The sequence below is a fragment of the Aythya fuligula genome, chromosome 4 (genome assembly GCF_009819795.1).
Source record: "Aythya fuligula isolate bAytFul2 chromosome 4, bAytFul2.pri, whole genome shotgun sequence".
Taxonomy (NCBI): domain Eukaryota; kingdom Metazoa; phylum Chordata; class Aves; order Anseriformes; family Anatidae; genus Aythya; species Aythya fuligula.
This window is the reverse complement of record NC_045562.1, coordinates 44,459,753-44,474,428: the sequence shown is the minus strand read 5'-3', so window position 1 is coordinate 44,474,428 and position 14,676 is coordinate 44,459,753. Positions and strand designations below refer to the sequence as shown.

General features: G+C 40.3%; 1 protein-coding gene and 1 long non-coding RNA gene across 2 annotated transcripts; both read right to left on the bottom strand.

The window, feature by feature from the left end:
- Window positions 1-1,612: 1,612 nt before the first annotated feature.
- LOC116488660 lies at window positions 1,613-2,080 on the bottom strand. The gene is made up of 2 exons (XR_004253211.1): window positions 1,960-2,080; window positions 1,613-1,868 (listed from the first exon to the last, which is right to left on the bottom strand). It is a non-coding gene; the product is annotated as an uncharacterized LOC116488660 (long non-coding RNA).
- A 2,580-nt stretch (window positions 2,081-4,660) lies between these two features.
- On the bottom strand, window positions 4,661-7,353 carry FABP2 (fatty acid binding protein 2). The gene is made up of 4 exons (XM_032187109.1): window positions 7,278-7,353; window positions 6,428-6,600; window positions 5,625-5,732; window positions 4,661-4,828 (listed from the first exon to the last, which is right to left on the bottom strand). The coding sequence occupies exons 1-4, from the start codon at window positions 7,342-7,344 to the stop codon at window positions 4,778-4,780; spliced, it is 399 nt and encodes a 132-aa protein (XP_032043000.1). The 5' UTR covers window positions 7,345-7,353; the 3' UTR covers window positions 4,661-4,777.
- Window positions 7,354-14,676: the final 7,323 nt, after the last annotated feature.

Below are 14,676 nucleotides of genomic sequence, written 5' to 3'. Positions count from 1 at the left end.
ACACCCAAACCCCCACCAAGATCCCCATACCTTGGCTTTCCAGAACCACATTTTTAAATGATGATGGTTAATACTAATGCTTGTAAGCTTTGAAGAGAAGGTGGTTGTTAGCATATTTGAAGTAAAATTCATTTTCTTAAATACTGGTTTGTTAATAAGCTATTTAGCTATTTACCTATTAAAATTTATTTATGCATTTCTTACCATAATCCCATAGATTTAGTGACAACTGCTGGAGTATACTTTATAGCTCTACTCTTTAGGGGTAAGTGAAGTGAAGTTTGCTTCTATATGCATATTCAGGTACTCCAGGGGTGTATGAAACAGCTTGAGCTTGAAGTATCAGAAGCCTGTGCTTTGATAGCTTTGTTTCCTGAGATACATAAAACCCTAACTTTCAAACCTGGCTGAAGGAAATATATAAATGGCCACAGAATAGCTTGAGCTTTCTTTTAACCTTCTAAAGTTGATTCAGTCAACATTTTTTTTTCTCATGTCTGCCTTATAAAAGAGAAATGGAACATTACAGTGATTACAGTGCTTCCGTAGTAGGTTGTTCTGTTGAGATTTCAGTGTGAAATCATGTTGGGGGAAAAAAACACAGTAGCGAACTTATCTTTTTAATAGTCTCATTTGAAATAAAAGTTTAAAAAAAAACAATTTTCCTCTGTGTGAGAATGCAAACATAGTTCAGCTTTTTTCTATCCTGAGTCAGGAATGCTGAAACCACTTTTTAACAAGTACTACCAACCCCTGTCATAAATACTAGCAGGTATAGGTATAAAGCTTTAAGCTCACTTCTGAATGCATGCACCTGATAGATAACTGAAGCTATTGTCAACTGAAGAATTGTTTAGGAATTAAAAAAAAGTGTACCCACTTTCATGACTTGAAACTTATTTAACTCAATAACAGCCTCTTCTCAATGTGTTAGAGGATGCTGAATGCCCTACACTTGAGTCTCTGAAGTCCAGTTATATTCTGTATCTATTCCCGGGAAAAAAGATAAAAATAAAAATAAATATATATACTTCTCACAATTAAGGGTATTTACAAGGGAAAACTACACAAGGCAACTGAACTGCTTCCACCCATAGTTAAAGATTTTCTTTCTAAAACCTGATTATCTGGTAAAAATCTTACTCTGTGTACTTAGCTTCCTTTTCTTTCTCCTGAGCACATGAGATATTCCTTAACATAACAGTGCTTTGAAGGCCTCGTTATAGTCAGAGACGTACAAAATTCTGATGGAGAAACACGGAAGTTGAAGAGCTGGTACTACTTACAGCTGCTCACAGATTTAGGGAGCAGTGTACTTCACATGTAACCTGCCTAGGAAGGCTCTTCTCATAAACTCCCTCCTTCACTGTTCCCAGCCAGATGCTCAGCACTGACTAACTCAGTCAGTGGGGCCAGCAACTGCCCTTACACACTGCCACGTTCCAGGAAGCTCAGTGACTGCTGCAGCACCAATCTCCTGCACGCTGCGGTACAGAGAGAGAACGGTACAACAACCAGACAGGGCAACTGCTGTACCCACAAACGAGCGCACTCAGCTTCTCAAAGTGAGACAGCAGAGCTACATTTCATCTTTCGAGCAATGAGGCCTGCGTTACAATTCCCGTCTCTGTGACAGCCGCATTTTATTGTCAGTACAGTCCGTCCTTCCGCTCGCTTTTTTTACAAAGAGCACGCGTCTCCACAGACACTCAGGCACAAAGCACCAAAGCGCAGCCGTCCCGTCCCGTGGGCTCCGAAGGCACAGCGCGGGGCGGGGCGGGCCGGTCCCCAGGTGCGAGCGGCGGCTCCCCACGGGCGGCTCCCCACGGCCGCCTCCTGCCGGGCGCCTCCCGCCGCTCTCCGCGGCCCTGCGGGGCACAGAGACGCCGGGTCAGGGGCTCCCCGCCGCACGGGCCCGCCTCAGCACCCCCGGCCCGGCCCGGCCCGCGGCCCCCCGACCTCAGGGCAGCAGGTAGATGAGCACGAACAGCGCCAGGTCGAAGAGGACGAAGAGCCACAGGTCCAGCCAGTACGACTGCCCCGACAGCGCCGGCGCCGCCACCGCCGCCGCGTCCCGCTCCGCCGCCGCCTGCTCCCGGCGCCGCGACGCCGCCGCCGCCGCCGCCGCCATCTCCTCACGCAGCTCCACCACGGCACGGGACGGGGGCGGCGCTCACTGCGCAGGCGCCTGCAGCCCTTCCGCGCGCGGAGCCAATGGGAGGCGAGCGCACGTAGCCGCGCGGCCACACCCGAGGGAGGGGCGGCCGCTTCACGTGACGGGCGGCTGGCGGCCGTTGGCGGCCGTTGGGAGGGAGCTGCCGCTGTGGCAGCCTCCCTCAGCCCTGTGCCGCAGTGTCAGGGCTGCTTCTGTCAGTCTGCGCAGGGATCTGTGTGGGAATAAACGTTCCCCGCTTGCCGTGTCAGCTCCTTGGAGGGCGGGGGGCTTGGTGGAGCAAACAGAAAGGCTCCCCTGGGAAGTCTCGGTGGGAAGATACCCAGGGAAAACGTGCTTGTCCTCGCAAGCTGGTGGCAGCTCGGACACCTTCAGCCAGCGTGGAGGAATTCATGCACACCGTGGGCTTTAAAACACGCAACTGCATAAAAAATTCAAAGAAACGAAGCTGCACAGCCTGTACCGCCCTCTGACAGACCTGCCAGTTCACTCGGAAGGAGTGAGGTTTTCATTCTGTCTAGAAGAGTGACTAGAAATTGGTGATTATACTAAACAAAATCACCTTCATTAGAGCTATTAACCACTTTTAGCCTTGCATCAAGAGAAAAAGCAGTGCTACGTGCAGATTACAGTTGATCCTACCTCAGCTATTAGAGACTGAATCTTTACTATTTTTTTCCTTATTTTTCAAGTACAGCTGCTGCTTGCAGCTGCCTGAAGTATTTGGGGTTGTTGAATACTTTTTAACTTATATCTTCAGGTTGTTTCTCACTCCCTTCCTATTAATTTACCTTTCAGTTAATGGCCTTGTATGTAATCCAGAATTTGCTGAAATATTTTTTTAAATATTAAAAACCAAATAAAAAGCCTGCAAAACAACAACAAACAAAAAACCCTACCTAGTAATTATCCCTTCTTTTTGTTTAGTTTTTCGTACATTTGCTCTCCAATCTTACATCTCTTACAATCCATACCGGAAACGAGAAAATCCGAATTGTTTTGACGAAGGATGGGGCTCCCTAATCTGAAATCGAATCCAGTTGGCGTCATGAGAGCCTTTTGCCAGTAGAGGGAGCTCTGAGACCCTGAAGACTACAAAAGCATAGGCTGGAGAGGCTTTAGCTGTAGAAGTAACTGAAGAAAGAACATTCTCTTTACAAACCAGCAAAAAGACAGTCAAGAGAGCCAAGAAAATAGTGGAAAAAAAAATGCGAGGAATTAGAAAACAAACACACAAATTAAAAGTGTAAATGTGGCTGTTAAGAAACAATATTTGAAACCAGGAGCTCCAGCAGCATATGAATAAGCAGACAGCAGAAGGTTATTCAGCTGCTTCCCATCCTCAGGGAATTGTGTGCTGATGTGCTGTAAGAGATTACAGCTGCACTCATGCTGTGGGTTAGAGCTCGGGGCTGTCCTCAGGTCCCCATGGAGGTACAACCTTTTAGCAATGCCCTTACATGGCTCAGCCTTTTTCTCACTGTGACATTAGAAGGAGGAAGGTGCAAAGAGCTCAGAAACAAGCAGAGTCCTGGGGCATGTTTGCTGCAGGACAGAAGTGCCCACAGTGCCCAGGTGTGTTCTGCTGCTGTGTCAGCGACCGTGCAGGGCTGGAAGAGGATGCCCTTTAGACACGGGGACAAGGACTGAATCGCCACAGGGAGGCTTAGTTATGGGGACACAGCAGATCTAGACTAAAGCTGACCCTCATGAGGCATTTTTATTGCCACCCCTAGGAAATAATGCGACTCAAGGGAGTTGAGTCTGGGGTGAAATCAGCAGTTACAGACTGAGCGACGTGAGCAGAACGTGGTACATGTATTTGTCACCCATCAGAAGCACCAGTACTTGAAGCCAGCTTTGTTCTTTATCGTGGTAAGATACCTTGAATATTTTTATTCATGTCCTGAAAAGAAGTCTCTGACATTCTTCCTGAAACAGAATAATTTTGAGCCCTAATGTATTGGAACAATTCCAAATCTGTATGTTTTAAAAGCATGTCCACACTTTAAAAAACAAATATAGTGAAACTGCTTTATGTGAGATATCTGTATGTCATCAGCAAATGCTTGATATTACTCCTCTTGATATCAGCAAGGCATCAGAGATATCATTTGAACCACTGAAGTGAGAGGTATTATCTGACCATATTTTTATTTACTGTGCATTTATATTTACATATAAGAGTTTTAGAGGCTTGGGGGTTCCCAGGTTTCTTGTAAGTTTTACCATCCTTATTACACAATACTCAGCACACAGAGAAACCTTTAATCAACATAAATATAATGGTAAGGAAACTAAGTCACCATTTAAGAACCAGTGCAAAAATATTTAAGTTCTGATTATAGAACATGATTTTGCCAGCCTTTCACAGTCAGGTAGGACTTCATACAAATAACACTTTAGCATTTGTTTCAAATTGTAATTGAATTTTGTTTATTCAAGGCAAAACACTAAATGTAAACAAACATGTTTTCAGTAGCAGTAAGTGATCACAACTTTTTAGGTGCTGTGAGGGGATAAAAGGAAAAACAACACGGTATATGTAGAAAAATGGCCTTTTATCACTGGATTTCAGTTCTAGTGCTGTTCTGGGTGAAGAATTTAGCACTTTTTGAAGAATCTCTTGGCTTCAACTCCTTCATACACGTAGGTCTGTTCAGAAATTAAGAAGAAAAATCAGTGACTGCTTTCATAAAATCTAATTTCACAGATTCTATTGAGAAACAGCAGAGGCAGTTTAATTAATTGTGGGGCCTACAGGACCTCATAAGGGCTCTGAGGAAAGGAATGTAAGGAAAGCAGCCTATTGACAATAGCCATAAATTCTCCATGCAAACATTTGAACAATTTTTGGAGGCTTAAAAACAAACAAACAAAAACCACTAAGGTGTTGAAGAGCTGTATTCCAATAACATTTCTAAACAGTGCAGAACAGTGAGGCATTTCCCATTTGTCTCGAGCTTTCCCTTCTGTCATCCACCCACCCCACCCCAACCCCAAGCTTTGTTTGAAAAGGACACTTATCAGACACTGAGCGCATTATCCTGTATGAGCTCCTTCAGTAAGGCTTTTAGAAGTCAGAAAAGGGCCCTCGCACTGAAGTATGTATATGTATACTTACATATATACCGTATATATATGTATACATATATACTATGTATGCTATATATGTAGTATGTATGTACCTTCCGTATATAGCTTGTATTCAGAGATGTCAGAATGTGTTGAAAAGATACAGTTTACATGGGTAGGAAAAAAATCACATCTTAAAGTTTTATTTTATAGTTTTAAAATTTAATTTATTACTAGACTTGAGGATTCTAACTGAAGACAAATGAAGTTACTTGGCTTGAAGAAAGTACTTTCTACTTTCGAAACAGCTCTGAAAATGTGCTTATTCTCAGGTTGTTATGTATTTAAGTTGCATATGAGTGACTGCTCAACTCACCTGAACGAGTTCATCGCCGACGATTTCTCTGTATGCTTTGAGTGGCTTTCCATTATCTTTTCTTGTAAATGTTCCTACAAGTTTATCTCCTTCCAGGTTCCAAGAACCCTATGATGGGAAATATATATATATATATATATATGTGTCATATATATATATATATATATATATATATATATATATATATATATATGTCATATATATGACATATATATATTTTACAATAAACACAGCATTATGTGTTTATTTTGATTTGATTTAAATATATCTGATATCTGGTTTGATTTAAAGACTACAGGAGTGCTTTAAGGTGAGCAGAGATTAAAACAGTATAATCAAGTTTTTATGACATAGTTGGACAGGATATAAAAATGAAATATTAATAAAACTAATAGTTTATTTAATTCCCTATTTGTCAAGCTGATTTTTTTAGTGCTCAATTGATTTTACCTTTTCTCTGTATAGTTAATTTCTTACAATACCCTCACTACACTCTAGGTGGTGTACTTGAGTATTATCAAATGGGAAATTGCACGTGCCTGGGTTTTTGCATGTGAAGATTGCTGGATACCCTACTTTTGGGGCACTGTACAGAACGCTGAGCTTCCTGTTACAGTGTTAAGCCATTAATAGTTAAAACTAATTTGTGATCTTGTATATATGATGCAAGCATTCCTGGCCAGTCAGACTTTAAAAGTCAAATTTAAATTAGAACCTAGGAAAACAGATCATTGATCCTGAAATTGTACTTCAGAAAGTTGTTACTATATAATAAATATATAATCATATAAAAAGTATCTTACAGTAAGTTCAGTCCCATCAGCCAGACTGTATTCAAAGCTGACTCCCAGAGTGAATTCAATATCGATGGTACGGAAGTTGCTTGATTCTTTGACAATAAATTTGTTTCCATCTTGTTGAATAGTGATCTTCAGATTATCATGGGCTCCTAACTTCCTTTTCATGACGTTAACACCTGGAAAAATCAATTAACATAAATCAGGAAAAAAAAAAAAAAAAAAGAGAACATCATATTTGCATCTTTGTAGTGACATTTATGTGGTCAACTGAGTTTAGCCCAGCAATCTGACCCAGATTTTTATTCTTCTCCACCTTTTACTGAGGCAGTGTTCAGTAGTACAGATATAATACAAACCACTAGCCAAATGAAATAGTTGTTTATATCCATATTACAGGCATTTTGTACAAGCTTAAAGTAAGCATCCACATGTTAAAATGACTTGAATCGTGTGTGTTCTGTAAAATTGAAGACCAATGGTTTCCTTCCTCCCTAGTTCTTAAACCAGTTATATGTTATCAAAATAATATCTCTGGTATAGAATGCTGTTTAAATTTACCATTCAAATTCTCTGAACATTTTCCACTAATGTAATCTTAGAAGTCTTAGAGATTCTTCTGCTGAAATAACTCTACTGGAATTAGCTGGATTGTTTAAGATAATGTAATTAAAATCAGAATCTTTTTCTACCTCTTTGTAGAATCTTTTGGAAGTAAATGCAGGACAGTGTACTAGGACAGAGTAGCAAACAGCATAAGACAAGTTAGCCAGAAGGTAGTGCACAGACAGCTTGAATTTGGAGTCAGCCATAGCAATATCAAGCTTTTAGAAGGCATTGGAAAAGTAAGGCTTACCCATGGTCTCCATGAATTTTTCATAGTTTTCATTTCTGTCTACTTTCCAAGCACCATTAAACGCCATCTTTCTGTCTGTAGGAGGACTTCCGTGAAGTAGCCGAGCTTTGCAAAAAGAATTTATAAACTGGCTTATCATGAAAGCTATTTACACGATGATGTGGCTGGCTAAAGCTCAACTGTTGTGCTGATCTTGTCAGGGAGAGGTTTACTGTAGTTTAATCAAATTTTCAAATCGTGACTAGACAGCTTGCTGAATCTCTCCCTTATTGCCCAAAATGATAATATCTTTATTACTCTTCTTTATAAACAATCATTAATCCATTCATTTTTTTTCATCCTATTTGACTTCTAGTAAAAATTGTCTATCTAGTGAAAGTAATGATTAGGCTAAGAAAGTTTACTGACATTTTCTCTCCCTGGTGTATAGAAGGTCATGCTTGAGGGCGAGTCTCTATACAACTAGAGAAACTCTATTTACCCAACAAACCAAACAGAAATCTCTACCTTGTCTATTGGCAGAAATCTCTTCTACTCTACATAATAAACATCGAGTGGAGAATTTACTGAGTGTCTGCATGTAGTTTCAGAAAACAATTCACTTTCTTCTTGTCTAGCGCTGAGCTATGAAAATTGTGATGGTATTCTGTATTCATGTGCTCATTCAGTTTAAATTCTGAGCAGTTTCTAAAGATTGTGTACATTATAACACACTCAGTGAATGCTATCTGTTTTACCCATTCCTACAACAAAAAAAGATGCCACAAAGTGAATATACCTGATGTGGTTGATTTCCATAGGTCCCAGGTTTTGTCTGTTCAGGGATAATGCTGAATTTAAGCCTACCCTTACCTAGCTTCTTCTTTCCCACACAATAGCTCTCCTTAAAACTGAGCAAGTTTGCCTGTACCAAATTTGTCTGTAGCAAATTTAGGGTTATAAATATGCTGTTCTTATGGATGGCATTAGCTTTATTGTCTATTAGCTTCAAAATGTAAATCCTGAATGCTGAACTGAATTTTGCTTAGCACACAGGTGATGGGGTTGTGCTCTGCTTAATGAATTTTAACAGCCTCATGTTATCATAATCTTGTCCACCTGTGGATTCCAGACTGCAGCAAGAGGTTTTACTGAGGTGCAACCCAGTGATACTTGCTAGTTACCAGAATACTGTGTTTTTTCCCTCCAGCCAGCTTCACTTTGAAAGCAATGCTAATGTTATGTGCCGAATGCATGGTTCCTGGGAGGGCGCTGTACCCCCAGGGGTTCTGCAGCTGGGAGAGAGCAGAAACCCCCAGACATATCCCTTTTCTTCATGAGAAGGTTTACCCACAGGTGGCAAGGATTGGGGTGGTGGACGTGTACTCTGCAGACTGCAGCTTATTCTCTCATCTTCCTCTGTTCCAGCTACTGTCGTTCCCACCCCTTGTAGCTACAGTCTTTCATCTTAGAAATGCCTTTTTATTCTCTCTAAGACTAAGAAGAAGCAGTCTTCCATTCTTCCTGTACCAGCTACTTGTTATCTTCCTTTCCTTCTTATAATCCTGTCATTTGACTTAGGGAAATATACACCTGCTAGTCTGGAGATTGGAACTGGATAAAAATCAACCAGTGCTGAGGCTGGAGATGTGTAGTTGTATTAGCACCTTGCTAAACCCAACTCGATGGCTCAAAGAATATCACAGCCCATGCCCAGTGCTGTGTTACTCATGGACACCCATCTTAGCCTTCAGCCAGCTCCAAAAATGGCCAAGATGAGTGTCTATTTTTAAATTGGATTATTTCTTCTTTTTTATTGCATTAGAGTATCCCTTGACCTTTGTAGTTATCATTGCCAATCTATATTATTTATGTAGTACATAGACATAAACGAAAATATGATGCCAGGTTATAGTTCACCAGATTTACAGTCTCCTTTTTTATAGTCTTTGCAGAAATATTCTTTCTGTCAGTGGTGTAGTCACTTGTCTTGAATCCAGTAAATAACTGAGGCTGTGCAGCAGTTCAGCGTAGAAGAATATGTATATATAATTTTTGTGCATATGTATAGCATGGAGCATTTTTTATATGAAAAGATTGACATACTTGTTTGGATTTTTTTTTATTTTTTATTGGTAGATACTTTCAAAGTAGTATATTTGGTGCTTAGCGACATGGTTTAATGATGAGATTGATAGTAGGGTGATGGTTGGACCAGGTAATCTTGGAGGTTTTTTCCAACCTTAATGATTCTATGATTCTGTGATTTGAATAATGGCAACAAGGCTCTAATTCACATTGTTTCAGGCCCATATGAAATCGAACAAATAGGAAACTACTTTTTATTTTGAGCAACTTCAAGAGAACTTTTCTAATTTTTAGGTGGTCTTACATTCTCTCCAAGAATCTGTTGATTACTTTCATTTAAGAAATGTTTAAATATCTGGAGTAGTCTTCTATGTATTTAAACAAAATTAACATTGCTGCTTGCTCTCCTCGTTTAAACCATCTTCTTAAACTCTGAAAACAAAACTCAGAGTAGTGATGTTCCACAAATTACGTATGCATTTCTGCATCCAACTTAGTCCAGCAGTTCTCTTGAACCTTGAAAAAGAGAGCGAGTCTTCTGGAGTGAGTCCTAAACTAGCAGGAACTTCTCTCAGATGTGCTTTTCCTGTCAGCGATCTCATGGTTTGCCTCTCCCCACTTGTGATTCTGTGGCCTCCCTCAGAAGTCAGGCTAAGCGGCCAGCTCCAAACCTTTTCACCATAGGAGCAGCAATTGGTTGGTCCTGAATTTTCTGTTAACAGCCTGTTGCTTCATTTCTTCCCCATTTTCCTTTCCTTAGCATTTCTTTTCACTGAGCATGAATCCTTAGCATCCTCTCCAGATCAGCCCCACAGCTGTGTTAGTTAAGCAAGAATCTCACAGGTGGTTGATATTTATGAGTTTTATGGAGTCTCTGCATTGGTGTGGCACTGATGGCACAAGGAGCTGTTCTTCCCCTGAGGTCTGGTGGAATGTTAGTGTCAGAACAAGCAGCTGCATTTTTATGAGATTTAACTCACACTTTATGAGTTACTTAGAACTATTAACATACTACAATCTGACTTCAGATTTTTTGCATGTAAAAGAATGATGCTATGTATACTTCAGGGTTGAGTTCTTGCAAAAGCTTTCTTTTTCCTTCTAGAATTATAACTAAGATTGTAGATTGTTTTTGTATTTTTTTTTTTTTTAGTGTTGGAATACCTCACTATTTTTTTTTTTCCCCTTCGTCTAGCTTTTCTTTGTGTAGATTTCAAAGCTACAGTTTTTGTTTAGATGCTGCATTGAAAAATCTGTTTAGTATTGCTGGTTGCATGGAAATCTTGAAAGCTAAAGGTGTGGATTCTTGTATTTGTGGCTTTCATCAGTTTGCCAGCTGTGGGATACTAGAAGAAGGCAAACTTAACTTTGAAGTTTGATCTTTAAATGAGGTGGATGGAAATCAATGGTTAACTTATACTGCTTTGCCAATCTCATCATGCCAGCCCATGATAAACACATCAAGCTGTATTATGAAGATAATTCAGAATGAGATTCCAAAGATCAGGGTGGCAAAAATGCTTTTGCAGTGGGTTGCATTCCTCTATCCCATTTATTGTTTTGTGGCTTGTCTTCAAGTTGTTCAGCCTAAAATTAGCAAGGACAGTAAACTCTGCTGTACCACAGAGTGGTACTGGCTTGGGGCCAGTGTAAAAGTAATATACTTATATAAATATTATTACATATAATGTTGTTATCTTTCTTTATATATATATATATATATATATGAGTCTCTTCATACCTGTTAAAACATGATGCAGGTTAACTGATGTCTGTCAGGTAACTGGGAACTGATTTGACAGTTTCTGCATGTTTTCTGATACAGGAATCTTCTAAATATCCAGGAATGAATAGCAAGGATAGCTGGGCATTGATGTCATTTAAGTACATCTAGATCCCTTGTCATGAAGTTTGACTGAGAGTTTAAACCACAATGGTTATATTTATATGGCTATAGTAAACATAATTCTATGTCAATAAAGCCAACCTTAGGATAACTTATGGGTGGCCTAGCAATAAGGAGTTCAATGTAGCTTGACTAATGCCATCTCTTCCATAAACAATTTCCAAGTATGTATTGTAACTGGATGTTCTGCTGCAGCAGGATTAGATCATACTCGAACTAGCTTTTGTCCTATTCCAGCTGCCCATTTGCTGAGTTTGTTTTTGGTTTGGTTTGGTTTTGTTGTTGTTGTAGGCTTTTGGTTTGTTTGTTTTGTAGAATCACAGAATAGTTTGGGTTGGAAGGGACCTTAAAGATCATCTAGTCCAACCCCCCTGCCATGGGCAGGGATGCCACCCACTAGACAAGGTTGGCCAAGGCTCCATCCAGCCTTGCTTTGAACACCTCCAGGAATGGGGCATCCATAGCTTCTCTGGGCAACCTGTGCCACTGCCTCACCACCCTCATAGCAAATTATTTCTTCTTTATATCTAATCTAAACCTACCCTCCTGTAGTTTAAAGCCATTCCCCATTGTCCTATCCCTACACTCCCCGACAAAGAGTCCCTCCCCATTTTTCCTGTAGGCCCCCTTTAGGTACTGCAAGGCCACTGTAAGGTTTCCCCAGAGCCTTCTCTTCTTCAGGCTGAACAACTCCAGCTCTTTCAGCCTGTCTTCACAGGAGAGGTGTTCCAGCCCTTTGATCATCCTGAGGCCACGAGAGCAAAGCAGAGGCAAAGAATCACCTCCCTTGCCCTGCTATCCAAACTGCTTTTGGTGCAGCCCAGGATACAGTTGGTTTTCAGGGTTGCAAGTGCACCTTGCCAGTTCATGTTGAGCTTCTCATCCACCAGCACCCCCAGGTCCTTCTCCTCAGGGCTGCTCTAAATCGGTTCTTGGCCCAGCCTGTATTTGTGCTTGGGATTGCCCCAGCCCAGCTGCTGGGCCTTGCCCTTGGCATTGAACCTCATGAGGTTTGCACGGGCCCACCTGCCAGGCCTGCCCAGGTCCCTCTGGATGGCAACCCTGCCCTCCTGCATGTCAGCCCCAGCACTCAGCTTGGTGTCATTGGCAAACTTGTTGAGGGTGCACTCATCCTACTGTCTGCGTCACCAACAAAGATGCTAAACAGGGCCAGTCCTAACTGTTTAAGCAGTATCTGGATACTGCTGATAGTGCAATATGTTCAACATGAAACTTCACCATTTGAAGATTACTTAGGAATTTCCATGGAGCATAGAATGCATCTGTCTGATTATTTAGTAGTGGACTGTGGATCTTAAAACTTACTCTGAAGTGTCTGTATATGCTCCTTTATAATATGTGTGTAACGGCTCTGTTCCATGAAGTGGTGCATGTTGTTGAGAGTTGACTACTGGAGAGATCTGAAGTACAAAGGCTACTTCACAATAAACTGGAGGTTAAAAAAAAAAGAATTTAGAAGCAAAATGCAAGGTTTTCTTAAAGAAATACTAACTCTGTTAGTTCCGTCATCTACTAGTGTACCCTAAAACGTGTCCTAGGATTACCAAGAACAGTAGAATCTGTCCTAGTCATTATGAAGAGGAAGTGATATTGAGTTATTGCCAACATAAATAACAACGTGCTTCTCCAGTAAACGTTACACAAATCTCTGAGTATTAGTGCCATTTGTCACTTGTCACATACAGACTGATGTCAGTAGACCTGTAGGGCTTTGAGTCAGGCTTGATTTAAACATGTATCTTAGTACTCTTATCCTGTATTTTCTGGGTAGATGCTTTGTAGCAGTCAAATCTGGGGAAGTAGTTAATGAACTAACGGTGTACAGTGTTGACGGTTTGCACCTATCTTTTCAGTTTCTCCAAAATTTGAACTTGCCTTTTGGTTCATTTCAACATAGCTGTTTGCTGATTATACACTTTTTCTCTTGACTATGATACAGCTCCAAACTCCACAAAAGATTATTGTGATTATCTGGATTAGTGACTTGAATCTAATCTCAATCTGTAAAATAAGGATTTTTTCTGAGCTCAGCATAATAGCAAGGGAGCACCCTACACAGCTCAGGTAATTAAGCATTTGCGTAATGAAAGGGAAAGATGACTTCAACACAAACATTCTTTTCTTCATGTCTTATGTAAAGCAGAAGTGGGACCCAGATCTTAATTCTGTCCAGCTAAGAAATAGATTTTGTGTGACCTTGATCAAATTAACCTCTCTACTTATCTGTGAACTGAACTTCCCTTACATTAAAAAGCCATATATGTCATAAAATCCCAGTGACTTGATCAACTACTACTACTACTACTACTACTACGAAAAAGGCTCAAAAATAATAAATAATGCTTGTATGTGAACTAATCATGTGTAACTTAGTGGAATGATTTAACTGCGTGTTTTACTCCCAGTGTTTGTTAAAGATCTTTGATGATATTAAAGAAAAGAAAGCTATGTAAAGTACAGAGCTATTTATCAGCCGTTATGAACTGTTGGGAGGGCAACAGCAGGCTGAATTGCTTAGCCTCATATTTAATCAGGAAAGAGGATTTTATTTTTGACAGTACAAATTCAGAACAGAAAATAATACAGCTGTTTGAAGAACAGTTTAATCTCTCAGGAAATGTAAAAATAAATTTCTGTGTTAAGTAAAATAGAGTTTTGGAAATACTGCAGGAAGTACACGCAACCAAATATTAGAAAAAAAAATCTGAGTATACTGAAGTGAAAAATTACTGTGTTTGTAACTTGTGGTATTTTTCAACTTAAAGTTCTAAAGTTATGGCTCCATAAGTGCCGAAAAATGCTACTCTCCTCTGAAGGGCTGAAAAACTTACTGGCTGCTAGATGCCATAAATTTAGATCCTGAAGCTTAGTACTGCAGCAAACTCATCATTTGAATTAGTCTGTATAGATCTTAAATAGTGAGACTTCACTGGTGCACATCAGCAACAGCTGTCACCACTGTTACTAAAAAAAGGTGGAAGAAGGGGCTATCATCTTTTCCCGTTGTTTAAAAACGGTCATCAGTGTGCAAGATGTGAAAGACTGAGCCTAATATTCTTTTTCACCTCTTCAACAAAATACCCTAGTTCAAGGTGATATTCTTTTCTGGGTTGGGTAAGGAATGTGTTGCAGTATTCCTGCTGAAAACTGTGCCATTTCTCTGAAATGAATTCAAACATTCAGCAGGCCAGTGAACACCAAGCAGAAGCATGCTTAGGTTGGTGAATGGGGTGGAAAGATTGGAGTCCCAGCAGCAACTGGTTACCTGATATATGTAGATATACACAGGCAGTTGTTCAGTTGCACTCACAAATGGCAGTTGGTTTGAGCAAACAGTGCTTGGGTTTTGTACTGAACTAAATCTGGCCCTTCATAACTTTTTGAATGAGCCTGTTGTTTGTCAGG

Excerpts from the sequence above, each read along its gene's own strand:
- FABP2 (XM_032187109.1), bottom strand. The coding sequence starts at position 7,344 with ATGGCGTTTAATGGTGCTTGGAAAGTAGACAGAAATGAAAACTATGAA. Across the intron at positions 5,733-6,427 it reads CTGATGGGACTGAACTTACT|GGTTCTTGGAACCTGGAAGG; the intron begins GTAAGATACTTT and ends TTCCCATCATAG. Across the intron at positions 4,829-5,624 it reads TCGGCGATGAACTCGTTCAG|ACCTACGTGTATGAAGGAGT; the intron begins GTGAGTTGAGCA and ends ATTTCTGAACAG.